General features: G+C 44.5%; 1 protein-coding gene across 3 annotated transcripts in view; it reads left to right on the top strand.

Annotated features, from left to right (window-relative positions):
- The first annotated feature begins 977 nt into the window (after window positions 1-977).
- Window positions 978-18,166, top strand: part of ntn2 (netrin 2) — a 42,038-nt gene continuing 24,849 nt past the window's right edge. Inside the window, exons 1-2 of one of the 3 annotated variants that reach the window (XM_041029456.1) lie at window positions 978-1,001; window positions 14,246-15,532. In XM_041029456.1, the coding sequence (XP_040885390.1) occupies window positions 14,482-15,532 (1,051 nt within the window). In that variant the 5' untranslated portion in view covers window positions 978-1,001; window positions 14,246-14,481. Of the gene's footprint in view, window positions 1,002-2,175; window positions 2,253-3,591; window positions 3,822-14,245; window positions 15,533-18,166 lie in introns of those variants that run through there. The other 2 variants (XM_041029455.1, XM_041029454.1) reach the window with 2 other exon arrangements.

Raw genomic sequence — 18,166 nt, 5'->3', positions numbered from 1 at the left:
GCGGCAACTAATTATCAGTCGGTTGGGTTCCACCGGGCTCCTGTGTTTGGCCCATTTCTCTATAGGCAAGTGGATGTGCAGCATGTTTCACATTTCTGTACAGTGACAGTGTTTTCAGTGCTGAACGGAAGGGCATCAGCAGGAGCCCACAGAATAGTGAAGGTACAGCTCCTTCACAGTGGGAGAAATATCAGGTACATGGGTCCGTTGTGAGATACAGACTTCAGCTTCCAGCTTAACAGGAAAAATTTAGGGAAGGATTATAAAAGAAGCAGTCTGAAGATTGTCTACATGTTGAATAGGTGGAGGGGATTTATACATTAAAAAGTGTTAACAAGCTGGACTCTGCTGGGCCACCAGTGGGTCCATCATTACAAATCATGGAGATGGATTATGAGAAAAAATCTTGCAGACTGAAAGAGACACAAAAAGAAAAAGACACTTATTGGGACAACTAAATGGGACAGAGCATCATTAATATTATAAGTTACACATAGCTGCATTGAGAAATTAGAAAATATATTAGATTTTTTAGATATGGATTTTAAATAATGTAGCTTTATTTATTTTTTTGTGATGATTAGGACAAGAAGGACAAGACAACAGGGCGAAGGGAGTTTGTAAAGTGTAAACCTGAATTGAACAGTATGGGTGGATCCAGTGTTAGTAGTATGACTGAGCTTTAGTATTTCGCCACAAGAGGGCACCCTTCTCCTACTGAAAACCAGGTGGTGGTGCGTGTGGGGAGAGGGGGTTCTCCCTCTGGACAAGGTAAGCATCTCCCCTTGCGTCCAACAGCAGGGGTGCCACAAAATGAAGCGAGGAAAAAGCCGGATGCTGACATTTTCTCCAGGGTGTCCGCTGCAGGGAACGAGAGCCCCGGACTTTGGACAAACAGAACACTGAGACTTGTTTTGCGGACAAATTCAGCAGACTGATCCAAGTGCAACAACTCTAAAGCACCGAGGAGAGCTCCCCGCTTGAATCCCATCAGACTTCAAGTGAGTGTGTTGCATGGTGTTAGTCTTGCTTTCTTTCATTCTGTCTTTAATTCAGTCTAAATCTTTCCCACTTGTAATTGCAGAGATAATCTACCAAGATTAGTGCCTTACTTGCGCAGCTTCTTTGTTTCACAGAAATGCGTCAGGATTGGCCCTCTCTGGAAAAATGCATTAACATGTACCATACTGTCACATTATGAATAGACGCAGGACTGTATGACTGTGCTAGAGGCATAATGCATTTGAGTGGTTGAAGCTGACAGCAGAAGCTTTCAGTTTGTTGTCCTGTTACTGAACTTAAGATTTACAGTGTTATGCTCAATTCCAAGAAACTCTGTTGGACCAAATTATTGAAAGCCTGCTGCGGCCAGTGTTTCATTTCTCTTTAAAACTCAAGCAACTTAATTGGAAACAGGAAAGCAAATGATAAAAGTGTGTCTACAAGGAATTTCAGAGAGTTAATAGTAAAGGAGATTAAAAAAAAGGGGGGGGCAATCAGGGAACAATGAAAAAAATAAAATTAGAACAGAATGATGAAGATTCATTATAAAAGTAATTTATTTTAGGTTTTGATTTACGTGAGACAATCAGCAGGAAGGAGGGAAGAATTTCAAACGAAGAACTGGGCTTAGACAAGTAAAGCAGTAAAGTAATTGGACAGAAGGCCAGAGGAGCAAAAGGTGTAATAACAACAAATACAGATGGAGGCAGATAAATGTGCAGAGGTTTAAAGCTTTTTTTTTTTTTTTATGCTGGAATTGCTTTCACACATAATATTTCAAAGCTGCTCACGAGCTCATCATTTCTCCTGGCTCGAGTTTGATGAAATTTAATTGAGTTTATTCTATTTTTAATGAAACTGGCTCCAGTTTTCCCTTTTGTGTTTAAATCCATTAATTTCCCCATTCTGCTCATTGACGTCGTTAATTAGCGTGAGACTGCAGGTGTGTCCTCACATAGGTGTCACACATGCACGCATGCGCGCACACGTGCACAGCTTCGGGGTTGATTAGTATTATCCGTGAGTATGAATGCGTGTTTTAACGGTCTTTGTTTGAGATTAGTTATTGGAATAAAGGCACCAAAGCGCAGCCCGGTCCCGGGCCGAGTCCAGGCGAGCCGGGCCGGTCCGGGCCGTTCCCCCCAGTGGATGGTACAATAAATACAGGAGGAATGTTGATCAGCTTACAGCGGAGCCAGGAGGTACTCGGGATTTTGATCGGCAGTGATGCTCGAATAATGACCCGCCCGGTAAGCAGGCTGCACCTGCAACAACACATACACACACAGCAACACGCGGGCTGTCGCCTATAAATTAACGGGAATTATAAAACGGATTGTGGCCGTCCTCGCGGTTCTGCTGAACTGGTTTTTACAAGTGTAACATATGTTTTTCTGTGCGCATTTACAAAATAAGTAGCCTACCTCTGGTGCTCAGACGTGATTGGCTGAGACAATTTGAAGGCTGTAACCCAAAAACACATTATTGCCTCCAGCAAAAGTCACCTCTCCTATTCGCTGAATGTGTTGTGTAGATATGTGTTACTATGAATGTAAATCAGTATTATTCACCTCAGTTGAATTAGATGTTTTAATTCTAATGTCACCGTAAACCACTGGCCTCTCCAGTGCGCTTTTACGCACACTCCTTCCTAACGGGCTAGGTAAAAATGCAAATACTCATCATGACAAACCACATTTAGCTGTTTCTCTTTAACCTGTACACTAAGAGCGAGGGATGTAAAGCCATATGAATGCAGTTAATGAGTTAATGTGCTGCTGTCATGGCCGAGGGCGCAGGGCCACTTTTTCTGTGCCAAAACGAACTAATTTCTCTCTCCATACCACAGTCACACACAGCAGATTTTTTCCCTGATGCCACGACGAGCCAATACCACGATATATTTAATTTAATGCTACTTCTATCATTGCATGTTAATAAAACCATTAAAATGTTAACATTTTTGGTGCCTTGACGCACAGACGTACGCTAATAAATCCAACATGTGTTGGACTATTATTAGGATTAATAAGTTATAACGCTCTGCATCTGCCTCTTGTTTCTGTGGGCTCCGGAGCCCCGCTAGGCCCACTCTGTTTCAACAGGTTCAACGTTGTGTTCTCATTACGACCTCCATATGGCTGCCTGTGAACACATCGAGCCATGGGGCATTTAGAGCAAGCAGCACAGTAACAATCAGTCCGTAAAGCGGCGGAGGTATTTGTTGTAAAAGTGAGACCAGTTGTGTTGTCTGAAGGGGGAACGAAATCTTGAAGCAAGTGGTAGTTTGGTCAAGTGTTTATTTTCTTTTGCGCGTTATTTTAGCTACACAACTAAATTATGCGCATCACCAATTTACAGGTGAAATGAAACTTTAGTTAACAAAACACAGTGGGCTTTTGGAATATTTACACACACACTCACCCACCCCTCCTTCTGCCCCCCCCCCTTCCTCTCTTTCTCCCTCTCTCTCACTCGCACACATGGTTGGGAAAATCTGGGTTTCATTTTAATGGGGAGTAGCCTACCCCGGACTCGCTTTACAACCTATGGATGTACTGGACGGCTTTCAGTTGGTTTGAGCTTCGGGCGCGGATGGGTGCAGTGGTTCACCTCCTCTCGGTGTCCCCGCTCTTTAGACTATGTGGCAGGCATTTTTCTTGTCTTGAAATATTTTAACGCGGCGAGCGTGAGACACTTTTGCTTTTGGACAGGACGATTTCTGTCGGAAGACAACCTAAAGGCTAATTGATGTGGATATCTCCCAGGGGACGTCTTTTTAAATTCAGAGACAGCGACAGTCACGACTTGACAGCGGGGTAAGTTTAGAATTTTTGGATGCCTGTGCGTGTTTATTGCACAACCAACGTGTTCGTGTTTTTTCTGGATAGCAGATTTCAATTTTACGCACCACTAATTTTCTTAAACAAGAAGTAAGTGACTCGCGGCGCTTGTTGTGACGGGCTGTCCATTTGTTTTAAATGAAGGCAATGACTATCATTAGCCTACTTTATTAAAGGCTGAGGTCGTGTGACTGTAAGTAGGTGTTTGGGTCGCTGAATCACCGGGACGCGCTGGATCAGAGCGGCAGACACCACAGACAGGTGTCAGCCTCCTCGGTTTACAACTGGCCTGTGGGTCGCAGCCAAAAAAAAAAAAAAAGAAAGGGGGGCAAGAAAAACAACCAGCGCCGAGGATTTAATACGTGGTACAAGAGGTGGGCTATACGGAGCCAGTGAGCTTTAATAGCGACTTGGATTCGGAGCCAAGTGTGGATGCCAAAGCAAGCAGCGCGCTTCTTGGTTCCCGTCGTCCTCGGCACTGCCCTCGCCAAGTCTCCCAATGCGTTTGTCACTTCTAATATTTTCCTTTTTCGCTTTGACGCCGCCACATGCATACTGAAAAACATTTGTGTGAAAAAAAGTATATTTTTGTTTGCTGTTAAAGGCTATAATAACCTTGAAATGTAGCACCGTGCGAAGTCCAGCTGTGGAAAGCTTCAAGTTGCGTCTTCTCTGTGATTTATTGAGAATTAAAGCGATGATTGAGGCTTGATTTGACACTATAGCCCATTGTGGGCAAGGTGTGACAGGAAACAATAGCTTTAACAATAATAATGAGCTCCACCCTCCGTAAGCTCATCTACTCTCCGCTCTCAAGCAGGAACAAGCCTGGAAGTGAAAGCGAGTCCCATACAGATTGCTTATCTTAACTGCTTCAATAGACTTAAAGTATGTCCCTATTGCACACTGAAACAGTGTCAGCCACTTGACCTACTTCTCACTCTCACCGCAAATGACTGGATTCAGTCCATGGAGAAGGCCTCTGAATCCTCACTGTTCACTGAGGTCAGGGAGAACATGAAACATCAGGCTTTAGCTGGTAGAAATATTTGAGTTGAATATGTCTGGTGAAGTGAGGTGCTGCTCATCTGGAGCGCAGCCATCACTTCCCTGTTTGTGCAAATTAATCATCATTATTTAATTGCATCACACTCTGCTTCCATCAGTAACAAAGTGAGTGAGGCAGAGCCAGGAGCAGCTGAAGGCACATGATGTGGAAGCTAATCCAAGGCATCATAGTGCAGATTTTTTTTTTTTTTTTGTTTCACTCTTGGGAGTGTGTCTGTGTGTGTGTGTGTACTTGTATGTGGTATTTATGAACTTCAGAGAAAAGCGGGTGGATGGAGATGGAGAAAGCTGTAGAAACACAGGCAGATCATTTTCTTCTGCTTTGAAAAGCAGGATTCCTTAGGACTCTTGGCTCAGTCCACCTGAGCGAGTAAAGTCAACACATCTAATATATTTTTCTTCTATGGCTTCAGCAGTTTGACGGGGCAGAGTAATGGTAGATCTCTCTCTCTGTCAGTCCCTTCCTTTCTATTTTTGTTGGGTCAAGCTGATTTAAAAAAAAAAAAAAAAAACATGACCCTGCTGAAGCTGTCAATGAGCTCAAATATCAGAATGATCACCTTTCATAATACAGCTGTTTGTCAGGAGCTACTGTATCAGGCTCTGGCACCTAATAACACAGAAAATACAATGGTCTGAGTTTTCTTGAAAGGAAGATTAATATAGTAACTTTAATCCACCTGGAATTTTGCATGTAGAGATTTAATGTATTTTTCTCCGTCCTGGATCAGTTCCATCCCCGACATGAATTTCTGCTCAGACCTGGAGATGGATGTGGTGTGATAAAGTGCCCACATTACACACACAACACGTTCGCTCATTCATCGTCTGCGCTTTAGGGGTGAGAATGAAGTCGAAATGCTGTCTTACTGCTCACTTTAAGTAGCTCTGTGTTTTCTTTTTGAGTGAAAAATTAGGTGTGTGTCTGTGTATGCGTACCTTTCCTGTTAAAATACCTGTCATTCGTCGGCGTGACACCCAAGATGTCTCTCGCTGTGGGAAGAGGATCCAGGGGCAGAGATTCACATGCTTCATCCTGCCTCTCCCTACACCCTGCTAGGCCTGCATGTGTCAACCACACATTTCCTCCAGATGCAGAGGGAGATGTGTGTGTGAGGTCCACATGTGTGTGTCTGTGCCCACTTAGTACCTATCACTGTCCTTATCTGACTTGGATGCACATAGTTGATGTCCTTTGTGTTGACTGCAAATGATGATGGGCTAACAGATGAACTACATTTATTTACATTCTGTCTGTTGTTTACACACTGACCATAGACTGGATGTATGTTTGCTCCTTCCAGCGCTATGACAGCCACATATGTTAGCGGCTGTCTTATCTGCTCATCTCGCTGACAGCTAGCTGGCATGTGAGCTCAAAGGGCAAAGCAACACACTCTCAAAATCGCAGACTTCTGCCATAAAGTTGGACCAGCTCTTTGCTGGCATGCGAACCTGTGTACGGAGAGTGTCGGTAGCACCAGCATGTGCCTTAAAGCGTGATATGTTTACGTTCAAGTGACAAAGCCCTCCGGTGGTTTTAGTAATTATCACACGAACAAAGGACAAAGTGAGGAGGTCGTGTGGATGTATGGGTCAACAAAACTTCAAACTTCCTGGATTTTGTTTTTCATTTCAAACCGACAAGTTTTAATCACAACCACAATTGTAATTATGACCACAAAAGTCCCTTCACCTTAACAAAGTGCTTGTTTTAAGCCAAACCATGTTTCCCCAAACCTTAGCAATAGTGTTGTCACATTATACAACAGATTCATTAATGGCTGTGGAAGGCACAGACAAATGATGTCGGCCTGCTGATAATCATTCAGTCATATCAGAAAATGCTTATATGTGTTGCTTATATGTTCCAGGAGAGCAAATGACATATTTGCTGTTTTGGAGGACTTTATGTTTTAATATCAGTCAAGTAAAACAGTAGACACCTTTCCCCTTTTCACTGGGAGACCGCTGACCTCTGATCTCTTGGCAAATGTAGCCTACTGTGCATTAAGAGAGAACGAGTGGAGGGGAGTAGGGAGAGGAGTAACAAGGGAAGAGGGGAAAGGGAGTTGTCTGGTGAGTCACAAGCTTTGGCATCCTTTAAAATGTGTCCTCATGTGTGAGTGAGGGCACATACTGTGAATCCAACTACTAGAGAGCATGTGTCCGTCAGCAACGTGTGTTTAAGTGTAATGCACGCAAGCGTGTGAGTATTCCAAGCACTTAATAAAACGATTTGTGTTTTTTTCCCCCTGTGAGTTCAAAGCAGGCCCTTACTTTTGGCTGTGGGGTAGAGGTTGCTCTTGTGCAATGGAAAAAAAACGGAGTGTTTTCCTGTTAGGGGGGCTTTTTGGGAAAACCGCGGCTCTGCCTACCGCAGCCAGCCTTCAAAGGGCTTTGAAGGAGTGCTCACCTCTCCTCTCCTTAAATCCTCCCATCCTACTAAACGAGCTACTTCCTCTCATATCCAGGAACACCTCGCCTGCCTCTCCCTGACCACCACTGTCCAACCACACTGCTGCAAAGCTGTGGTCAGGGTTATGTTCAGGTCCATGGGATATGTTCAATCAAGGAGCCCTCAGTCCACCCACATGTGCTGAAAATGGTACACTTTGGGAACTTTAACCTCTGCATGTCTTTATCCTCTTTATAACCGGGCCGCATGGCCTTCATCTGGTAACAAACTTTGAGAATGAACCTATGGCTCTGCCTGGCATTGCATGGCTGTGGGTGTCATCCCTTTCTCAGGCGCATCTTGACAGCACATGTCGGGGAAATATTTCTCGTATTTGAAAACGGATCACAGCGTGACATAGGAGGCTATAAATTTTTTGAACTCTTGTCCCTTCACTCCCAAGTCCATCGCTCTGTCAGTTAAAAATCCGAGTCAAAGTATGACTTTGTCCTCCCTCACTCTGGAGTTCACAGCTGTATTTTTCATTTATGAAATAGTTATTTGGGACTGAAGCCTTGTGGGGACCTCCTTAGTAGTTTCAAGCCGCTGCTTTGATTGTAGCAAAGATGCCACGGTTTTGTAGCACATCATGGCTTTCAGTTATTTTCCACAACACCCCAATACAATTTATCAATCCTGCTGCTATACTTAGTAATGTTATTTTTAGTTAAGTTTTGTTACTGAGAACTCGTCATTTTATAAATTAATAGAGGAAAAAAATAGAGACGGGTCTTGGTGAAAATAATTTTTTCAGATTTTTAACATTTGAAATTTACTGAGCATCACATTTGCACATCATCTACATTTATTATCAATTCTCATTATTACAATTTACTATTAACTGCAGTTAACAGCCTCTGATTGAAGGAGAAATCGCAACAATGACTGGATGTGTTGGGACATATAATCTCTGTGAGAGTGAAACAAAGAGCCACTCTTATTGTACAACACTGTGTTCTTCGATCTTTTTCTCACAAATTAACCGTGTTTAACACTGAATCCTTAGAGTCAATGTTGCCCAGAACTTTCTGCCTGCTCATGTCCTTTCTCCCCCATACACCTCCCATTTTCTCACCAGAAACACTGATCTCACAGAACACTTCATTAACAGAAAAATACACCACAACTTGTCCTATCAGCATTTTTTCCCCCTCTGCTTTTCTACTGAAGTGTATATGTAAATAAATACAGAGAGTTGTAGCTTAGCACAACTTCCTGTCTATGAATCTGTGAGAACCTACCTGACCTCGTATTCCACCTCACGCTGTCTGTCTTCTCTCCTCCTGTTCGGTTCTGGATCAGGTTGTGTTGATCTAAAGAACCGCTGTCGGACTCAGGGCCAGCCGTGTGGGCTGGGCCACAGAAGCTGCTGCATTCCTCTGCTGGGCGTTCAATATTTCTCCCTGCAGTGTCTCTCACTGTCAGATGCAGAGATGGAAAGGCAGACACAATCTCATTTATATGTTTTATGATTCAGTTTGAATCTTCCAGCTGTCTTTAGCCTCATAGACATTTCTGAACCTGTGCATGATCAGACTGTTGGTGTTGTAGCAACTAGTTCAGGTGTAGGTTTGCTCTTGATATAATAGTGAGGTGATGAACGTTGGAGTGGCACTCAAGGAAAAAAATTAAGATTTATTTTTAGATTAAATGTTCCACAGAGACACACACACACACAGAGCTTCTAAGCAGATATAATCGGGCTTTACAAATTTGTCAGTGATCCTCCCGCTAATGACGCCCTCAGCTGTGAGAGTTGACCCCCTCCTGCCCTCAGCCCTCCCTGCTCCTCCTCCCCTCCTCCTCCTCTGTCCCTAATGATTGCCAGTGAGGTGCTCTGAGTATGCTTCAAACCTACACACACACACACACACACACACATGCTTAGACAAACAACAGGATCGTCGTCACCACTGTGGAGACAGCCATCATCACCACTATTATCTGACCCCCGTTACCTGGGGCCTGTCAGTCATGTTGACTCATCTGGACAGGTTTATTTACCTATCAGATGTGTGGGTGTGTGTGTGTAAGGATACAGATGGTAAGGATGTGATTTGTTCTGAGCCAATTGGTCCATTCATCATGTACTTGATCAACAGAAAGTTAATCGCCAGCAATTAATTATTCATTTTAATTCTCTCTGTTTTAGATCATTGTAAATGATGCATAAATCTATTTTATATGGGTCTTGGACAAGAAGGCCAGAAGATGTAGACATCAACTAGGCATTTTCAGCACTCTCTGTCAAAAAATCAGAGATGATTCCTGAATAGGAAAAACAAGAGCCATGTGCAGTCTGTGTACAGGGGGGCTTTCTGACTTTGTTCCTCCTTTCACTGTTCTGTTATATCCATACAATGCATCTTTCCATGATGATAATGAGAATGGAGGTGGCCCTGTTGTTAGCTTATTAAAAACTCCTCCAGGGTTGTGGGTAGTCGCTAATAACCACACCAGGGATTACTGTACAGCAGGCTGGAGGGACAGCAGGGCACCAGTTGGGGCCTCAGCTTGCTGTCATCCGAGAGAGGCAACCCAGAAGACCTCCATTCACTCCCAATCTGAGTGGGGCCACCACGCCAACTCTAGAGCAGCTTGAAAGGCTCCCACTTGGGATACAAAGTGGCTCAGCTGTCCCTCTCCTATCCTCACCTCCCCCTGCGCCCTCCTCTACACCCAAGCCAAATAAAGCCTCTCAGCAACTTCTGTTTTCCTAATCTGTGAACTCTGACAGAGGCGCCCACGCTTGAAAGAGAGACAGCTCAACATGGGATGATCTCCCGGTGACAGGGAGAAGCTGAAAAAACGTTCCCCGGAATGTCTCCGCTGAAACCACCAGACCACCCTGTCGTCTTCCTGTTCCCGTCTTTCTCTCTCTCTCTGCTTGTCTTCCTCCCTCTCTGTGTCGCTCCCTCTGGTACCCACCCACCTCTTTTTAATCTAATTTCCCTTCCTTTTGCCCTCCGTCATCTACCTTCTCTAATTGGGCTGTCACTGGTTGATTAAAACCATTGAATCTGTTCCAATTGCCAAATGGCCTGAGTAGCCTTTGTGGCCAAATGCAACTTCTCATGTGGGGGGCTTCCACTCTAAAAGCCCCATATTTTTTCATCCGTTCACTTACTGTGCCTATAATACTAATGGGCAAATTATTTAACGCTGCAGTAGCTTAACCACTGGGGATTGTAGCACGTCGGTACAAGTACATTTTCCTTGCCATTAATCCACAGAGGAATGTTGCAGTGATGAATTGGCCATGCAGTTTGTATTTGTCACTGCACTGCAAGCAGCCATTCACTTGGAAATGGCTTAGCTGCCACAGGAACAGTTTGTCTTTCATATACCAGATGGTGGTAGGTTTGTGTGCAGGGGTCAGGTCCAGTTCTAAAGGCACAATTAGTGAGCGAAATGTAAACAGAAGGGTAGCCAATGTCAAAAATCCAATCTTTAGATTGGACGCTGATATCACACATTAATGCTTAACTTCTTACAGAAATAGTTTTCATGCTGATGTGATTCAAAGATCGATACCACTTACTTCTCTGCAGTATGAAGCTACAGCCACTTGTCAGTTAGTTTAGTTTAGCATAAAGACTGGAAACGGAAGGAAACAGCTCGATATATTGTGTAAGATATATTGTGTTAATTAGTGAGCTTTAGTGGCGTTGGTAGACGGATTTTGTTATGTTTGGATATTGCCAAGCCAGCTGTTTCCCCTTTTCCGGTCTTTGTGCTAAGCTAAGCTTCATATTTACTGTACAGACAAGAGTGTTGCGTTGATCTAACTCTTGGCAAGAAAGCGTATTTTCCAAAATGTCAGACAATTGCTTTCTGGAACTAGAAAACATTTGTTTACGTCAGCAGTGTAAATGAATTTGTTGTCTGAGAAGCTTCAGTGTCTCCTGGTCTGATTCCTGAAAATGTTGCAACCAAAACCCAGCATTTCTGTGTGGTACTCGTGCTGTCTTCTTCAGAGAGACAGAGACATGGGCCTGCAGCTGTTGCTACTTTAACCACATTTAATGAAAGACAATGTCTGCCCCCTCTGAGGGAGACTTGTGGCTCGTTAAACACGCTGTCAATGCTGAAAGCAGAGAATTTTCTTGCTGAAACAGATTCTTAGTATTTCAAAGGTCAGCCAGATACACCACTGTGCTGACATCCTGGCAAAGCTTGCAGATTCAGAAGGATTGTGTGGAACTGGCTCACATTTTGCAGTTTTTATAGCGATATAGAATAAGTCTTAAGTTTTTAATAAAGACCAGATTTTTCTGCAAGAGCTGTCGGACTGTCTCAGAGAATTGTTAACACTTGCTGCAAGGCTAGCATCTATTTCAGAGGGCACACAGAGTGGAATTAAACAGCCTTGTCACTGTTCTCTCTCTGTTTAACCTACACGCTCATCTGCCAGACGCGCCTGACAGCACCAGACCCTGGAAGAATCTCCCAGCAGGCCCGGCAGCACACGGACCGCACCATATTTAGTCATCCAAAGTCCAGACACAGACCAATGCAGTCCTCCACCTTAATCTGTCTCCCCTCTGTTTCCCTCTCCATCTCTCCCTCTCTCATTTTTTATGTCCTTCCCTCAACTCCCTCCCTCCGTCTCTGTCACTTTCCCTCTCTCTCCTACTGCTTCCATTCATCTCTGTCCTCGCTCGCCCTCCCTCTAGTCATTTCTGCTTTATCACTGTCGTGCCCCTCACCGTTTCTCTCTGCCTCATGTGTCCCTCTTTCCCTTCTTATCCACCGAAACTCTTCTTTCCTTGTGCCTGTCTGTCCTCTCTTCTAGTCTCTGGTGTCTGTCAAGTATTTTCCTGCCTGGTTTTTAAAAACTTTCTCTAACTTCCTGTAACTCCCTCAACAACATTCCCCTCAAATCGTCCGTCTGAATATTTCCCTTTCCATCTTTTTTTCTTTCTTCCCACACCTGTCATAATTCTGCCCCTTCTTCCTGCTCCTCTCTACCCCCTCCCACCCCTTCTCTCTCAGAGCCTCCCCGCTGTCTCTTTTCTTGGATGAACATGCTGCTGATGGAAGCTGGGCCTGGATGCTAATGAGTTGCTAATTCTATCAGCCGCCTCTCCATGCCCTCCCCAGTGGGTGTCAGGCCCGCCAGATTTACCACGGCCAGCCTTTTGATGGAGTGCCTTGGCTGATGAACTCCCGCCAGCATGCCCACTTTAACCTCCTCGTCCTCAGACACACGTCATTGATCAATGTCCTTATCTGTCCTGGCAAGGCCCACTCTCACTCCATTCATTTATGAGCAGGCCCATTCTCTGCAATCCATTTTTCATATCTTGAATATTGAATAATAGCAAGAGATTTTTTTGTTTTGAGTTTTTCATGCTCAGGTCTTTCTTTGAGTGGCTACTTCAGAGCTCCGCATGACAGGGACTATACAAGTATCTCTCTATCCTAAGTATAGTTCAAATTTAAGCTGAGAAGTATGAAGAGATTTTTAAATTATGTGTAGCTACTCCACAATTTCTGTTATTGGCATAAGAAGCAGTTCATTCACTATCTTTGTGCTCTGTGGAATTCCCTCACACTCTTCTCCTTTAATACCCGATCTGTTCTTGAGAAGAGGCCAAAAGGCTGGGTTTAAGCACTTGAGCACAGAAGAGTGGTCCTATTTACCAGGCCACTGGGCTCTTTTTGAGGGTTGCTAGCTTTGGACCCCTCGCACAAGAAAAGAACGAAACTTTTGTTTTTCCGACTCCCCTTAAATCCGTCTGTCTGCCTTCCCTGCTAGACTGAAGTGGATACAGAGGCGGCCTTTTGTTCTACCGAGATGAAGAGAGATGCTGTAGTATAAGAAGGAGAGTGAGGGTGGGAGGAGGTGGGTGTGATTCATTGTAATTTAATAAATACCTCGCAAAGAGGGCCGGGGTGCCTTCTCAACCCCTCAGCTGTCTGTTTTGAAATGGGGCTCCTCTAGATTTGACACCCAGGGAAGTAAAAAAGGGATTATGGACGGAAAAGCCTCAGGCCATCTACATCTCTTTCTCTGTCTTTTTCTTTGCTCCGAGGCTTTCTCTCCCTGCGCCCCTCAGTCTTTCTCTCTTTGGGACCGAGAGGCCCCTCGCCTAGCTGTGAGCGTATCAATGATGTCATCCAGGTACCTATCCTGACCCAGAGATTTAGAAAGGCTTGAATGGAGTCTCATAGCCTCAGTTCTTCTAATACAGAGCATAATCCTCAAATAGCTATCACTTTTTTTGTGAATTTTCTGGCTCAGTGAGTGGATACAATGCTGTCTTGTGGGGTTAGCACTGCGTGACAATAGTGTTGCCGTGGCTGATTTCCTATCAGACTCCTGCTGTAAGACATCTGTAAGAGCTCAAAACTAGAGCCATGTCCTCACATATAAAATAGTTTGCTATTTATCAGGACGAGCTCTTAAAGCAGCGGTTTGACCAGGGTCACACGCGGTCCACTGCTTTGCAGCATCACTAGGGATTACAGGGTGACTTCTGCCATGCAGCTCAAGCATGACCAGAAGGCTTGGCCAGTTTTGACCTGAATGGAAGAACTGAATGAGAGGCCGGCATTGAAATTCACGGTGCAGTCACTTGCAGTTGCTAATGTCTCTCTTTAAATGGTCACATCGTTTCTCCTGGGCCTCCCATCTAACTATCTTATCCTTTGACAGGCTTTTAGTCAATGAAAACACTCACTTAAATATACAGTACAAAAGATCCAAGTTCGTTTCCTTTATAAGGGCAAATATAATCTGCTTTTGAGGATGCACAAACTTGTTTTTTATACATTAGAATGCAGTAATCGTCATTTTCTATTTCATATCCTATTATGGTAAAAATCTGTCTATGACATTGACCTTTCTATTTATTTCTCTCTCTTGCAGGAAGGGCTCTGGTCAGTCTGAAGTGAAGGATCACTGGGCTCAGCCCCTCTCCATCCATTGAGTCACAATTAGACACATAGGGGAAAACCACACAGACACATTTACACGACATTTACTCACATTTACACACACAGACCCTTGAGTATACACACACACACACACACACACACACACACACACACAGAAGGACTCATCTGTGCACAGACACACATTCACAAACAGGCCCTCTGAGCAGGATGAGGGAACCCTGGAGGTGCCTGCTGGGCCTGTGCCTCCTGGCATGCTCAGTCTCCACCCACAGTGCCACCAACCCCTTCGCGGGGCAACAGACCCATCTAGATCCTTGCTATGACGACACAGGTGCAGCCCGCCGCTGTATCCCCGAGTTTATCAATGCTGCCTTTGGAAAGGAGGTGACGGTGTCCAGCGTCTGTGGCCGGCCTCCGTCCCGCTCCTGTAGCGTGGTGGAGCGGGGCGATGATCGGCCCTCAATACGTACATGTCAAATCTGTGATGCAGCTGACCCTCGCCGTGCCCACCCTGCTTCCTACCTCACCGACCTCAACTCGGCCCACAACCTCACCTGCTGGCAGTCAGAGAATCTGAACACCTCTCCGTACAATGTGACTCTGACCCTTTCATTGGGTAAAAAGTTTGAGATCACCTATGTCAGCCTGCAGTTCTGTTCACCACGACCCGAGTCCCTGGCCATATACAAAAGCATGGACTATGGCAAGACCTGGATGCCCTATCAGTTCTACTCCTCACAGTGCAGGCGTATGTACAATCGGCCCAACAAAGCAACCATTACCAAGCAGAACGAGCAGGAGGCTCTGTGCACAGATGGCCACACTGACCTCTACCCGCTTTCTGGAGGACTCATTGCTTTCAGCACACTAGACGGACGGCCCTCTGGTAAAGACTTTGACAACAGCCCCGTCCTTCAGGACTGGGTGACTGTCACAGATATCCGTGTGGTCTTCAACCGGCCCCAGCTACCACGGGAGCTGGGAGTCGGGGCTGGAAGCAACAGCGGAGGGAGGGACGATGACCCCATGGCAGTGACATCAACACTGCCAACTTATTTCTATGCAGTGGGAGACTTCCAGGTGGGCGGGAGGTGTAAATGCAATGGACATGCCTCACGCTGTCTGAAAGACAAGGAAGGCAAACTGGTGTGTGACTGCAAGCACAACACAGAGGGCCCTGAATGTGACCGCTGCAAGCCCTTTCACTATGACCGACCATGGCAGAGGGCCAATGCCCGCGAGGCCAATGAGTGTCTGCGTAAGTCCTTCCATCTATCTGTCATTCTTTATGTGCTTTTAACATGTTTCATTTAGCCTGCTATGGAACGTATTGTAGATCTGTCTTTGACTGAACAATAGGTTTTCTGAAAGATGAACTGAAAGATCATCATTATTATTATTATTATTATTATTATTATTATTATTATTATTATTATTAAATTGGTATGAGTGTATGAAAAACTACAGGTTTGCACATTTTCTTTGTCGGATACAGCCATGACCTTTTCACCACCCGATTCCAGGATATGAGAACAGAAATGTAAAGTCAGGCCAACAAATTGGATTTACACACATGGAAAGAGAGAGGGAAGTTAGAAATGGAGAGATTTAACTGCAGTGTTTGACTGTCATAATGTTAATTAGAAGCGTTGCCAGAACATACCGGAAGGGTTTGTGTTTATACAGGTGAGGAGTTCTGGTAGCAACCATAGTGGTTGAGCTGGCAACTTTGGCAATGTCTCTCAAAACACAGGCCCGTCTTTTCCTTTCATTTCCCATCAGCCTCTTCTGTTTACCATTCCCCTACGGGGAAACAGGCCTACTCTCAACAAAATCATGTTTTCTGGACTTCTCTGAAAAAAAAAAAAAAAAAAAAACTCATTTTCTCAAGCAAGTCTAAACAGTGGATGACAACAGCTCAAGTCATTGGCACACTGCTACAGCTAAGTCATCCAAGAATGTTATTTGGCAGTGTTTGCCTTTACCTCAAGACATGCTCTGTAAAAGTCATCCAGACGTGCTCTGAAAGCTTGCCAAGTAAAATTATAGCAATTTCTGTGACAATTTTTGTCAATGTAATTGGATTACCTTTGTATTGGATTAGGATTTTGTATGATAACAGGCTTTTGATTGGATATTTAGCATGTATATTAACTTCATAGCTGTACAAGGGCTTTAGACACATGCCATGTTAGTAATGTGTTTTTAGCAGGAATTTGTTCTCTAGTATGTGGATGTTTCTTTGGCTGTAATTTTTACAGTATTTCTCCTTTAGTATAAATAGACGTAGGTGGAACTTAATTCAGGTCAATTTTGCTTGTCATAAAAATTTGTTAGTGTAGGAAAATAAAACCATATTAGAAACCGCTGTCCCCATTTTAACCTTTCCCCAAAATGAAATGAATTACAGCCAGAGAGGAAAAAAACAGGAGTAAAACATTGAAAAACAGTGTATATTTTTCAAACATGTTGTAATTGCCCAGTGAGCTGGCCTGAGATCATATTTAGCATTGAACCATGCCAGATCTGTTGAAAGGGGACAAAGAGTGACAGAGCCAAAGGAGCAAGGCCATTTTAACATTAGACCGTCCAGTGAACTTGACCTTCCCTCACTCTGTACTCTGAAACGTCCCATGCGAACCCTGACTTACTTTGGCTTCTCACCTGTCCTTGACGCTGTCACTTACTCAGCTCATGGATTCAGGCACACATACACCTAGATCCTTCTAGAACAATATTCTATAAATCCCTCAGCGTTTTCTAACTCATACTTTGCACACACCCCCTTCAAATGTCCCGTAGCTGTTTCCGAAATGTTACGCCAGCTTCCCGTAGATCTCTTCTCTGCGGGATTGATATGTCACTTCTATCCATGATTTCTGGACTAAAAGGCCCGGCTGCACTGGCCAACTATGATGACCTAATCCCAGTGTTGATACAGGGCAGTTAAATCTTATTGCAAGTTGCACGCTATACCTGATCACACATCCGGACACACCAAAAAGTTAGTCCCAGATGTCCTCAATTTCATGTTCCAAAAGTCTCTTTACAGCTTGTTCCGGTAGAACTAGAACCAAAATATCCTCAAAGTAGCAGGAGAGCCTGTAAAAGCCTCTCCAGTGTATATTAAAGGCCATTCTTAAAATGCACCCGCCCCTTGTTGATTTCTCAGCTCACTTTTCTTTGAGACACGGCGCACAAATGGCGAAGGGGCTGCAGTGCAGGCCCCGAGGCATGCCACTGTGGCAGTGAGGTGTAAGTATTTAGACTGGGAAAGTGTGTAAGAGTGGCAAGTTACAGAGCTGAGGAGTCCCTTAGGTGTCACCAGAGCCTTCGTGAGGCCCTGGGGGTGTTTGGATTGGAGGGAGGGTCTGAGGGGCCTGGTCTGAGGTCATGATCCTTTGTGGGGTAGTGACAAGGTTAAGTTGACGGGTAGATGGTTTGTGGGTAATGAGGAATTTAGAGTGGGCAGTTGTAGAGCCAAATCAATGGCTATTTCACACCCTGCCTCTGAGACTGTCAGTTTTTGAGAAATGTGTCTGATGTGTGTGTGATTTCACCACTTGAAACACTATTGTTAGGATGATTTTTAAGAATTCTGCAAGGTTCTGTTCTCACTTGTAGCAGTTTGGTTTTAATCTTTACCCTGGATAAGGAGAACATCGTCTCTAACAGGCTGGTTTGATTGTTCACGGGTCTTACTAAATGTCTGACATGCACCGAGATTACTGTCTGCGCTCTTGGCAAGCTCACATACTGTCTCCAGACACAAGCCATGCACACACACGCCCATCTGCCGCCTCCTTCGCTATGAATCCTGCCTCAAGACATTGGTTTACAAATCCCCGCTCTGGTAGTCAGAAAGGGCAGCCTCGTAAAGGAGCGTGTCTGT

This window comes from Toxotes jaculatrix, chromosome 21, assembly GCF_017976425.1.
Source record: "Toxotes jaculatrix isolate fToxJac2 chromosome 21, fToxJac2.pri, whole genome shotgun sequence".
Lineage (NCBI taxonomy): Eukaryota > Metazoa > Chordata > Actinopteri > Toxotidae > Toxotes > Toxotes jaculatrix.
Note: the sequence above shows the minus strand (reverse complement) of the source record. Positions and strands in the feature narration are given on the sequence as shown.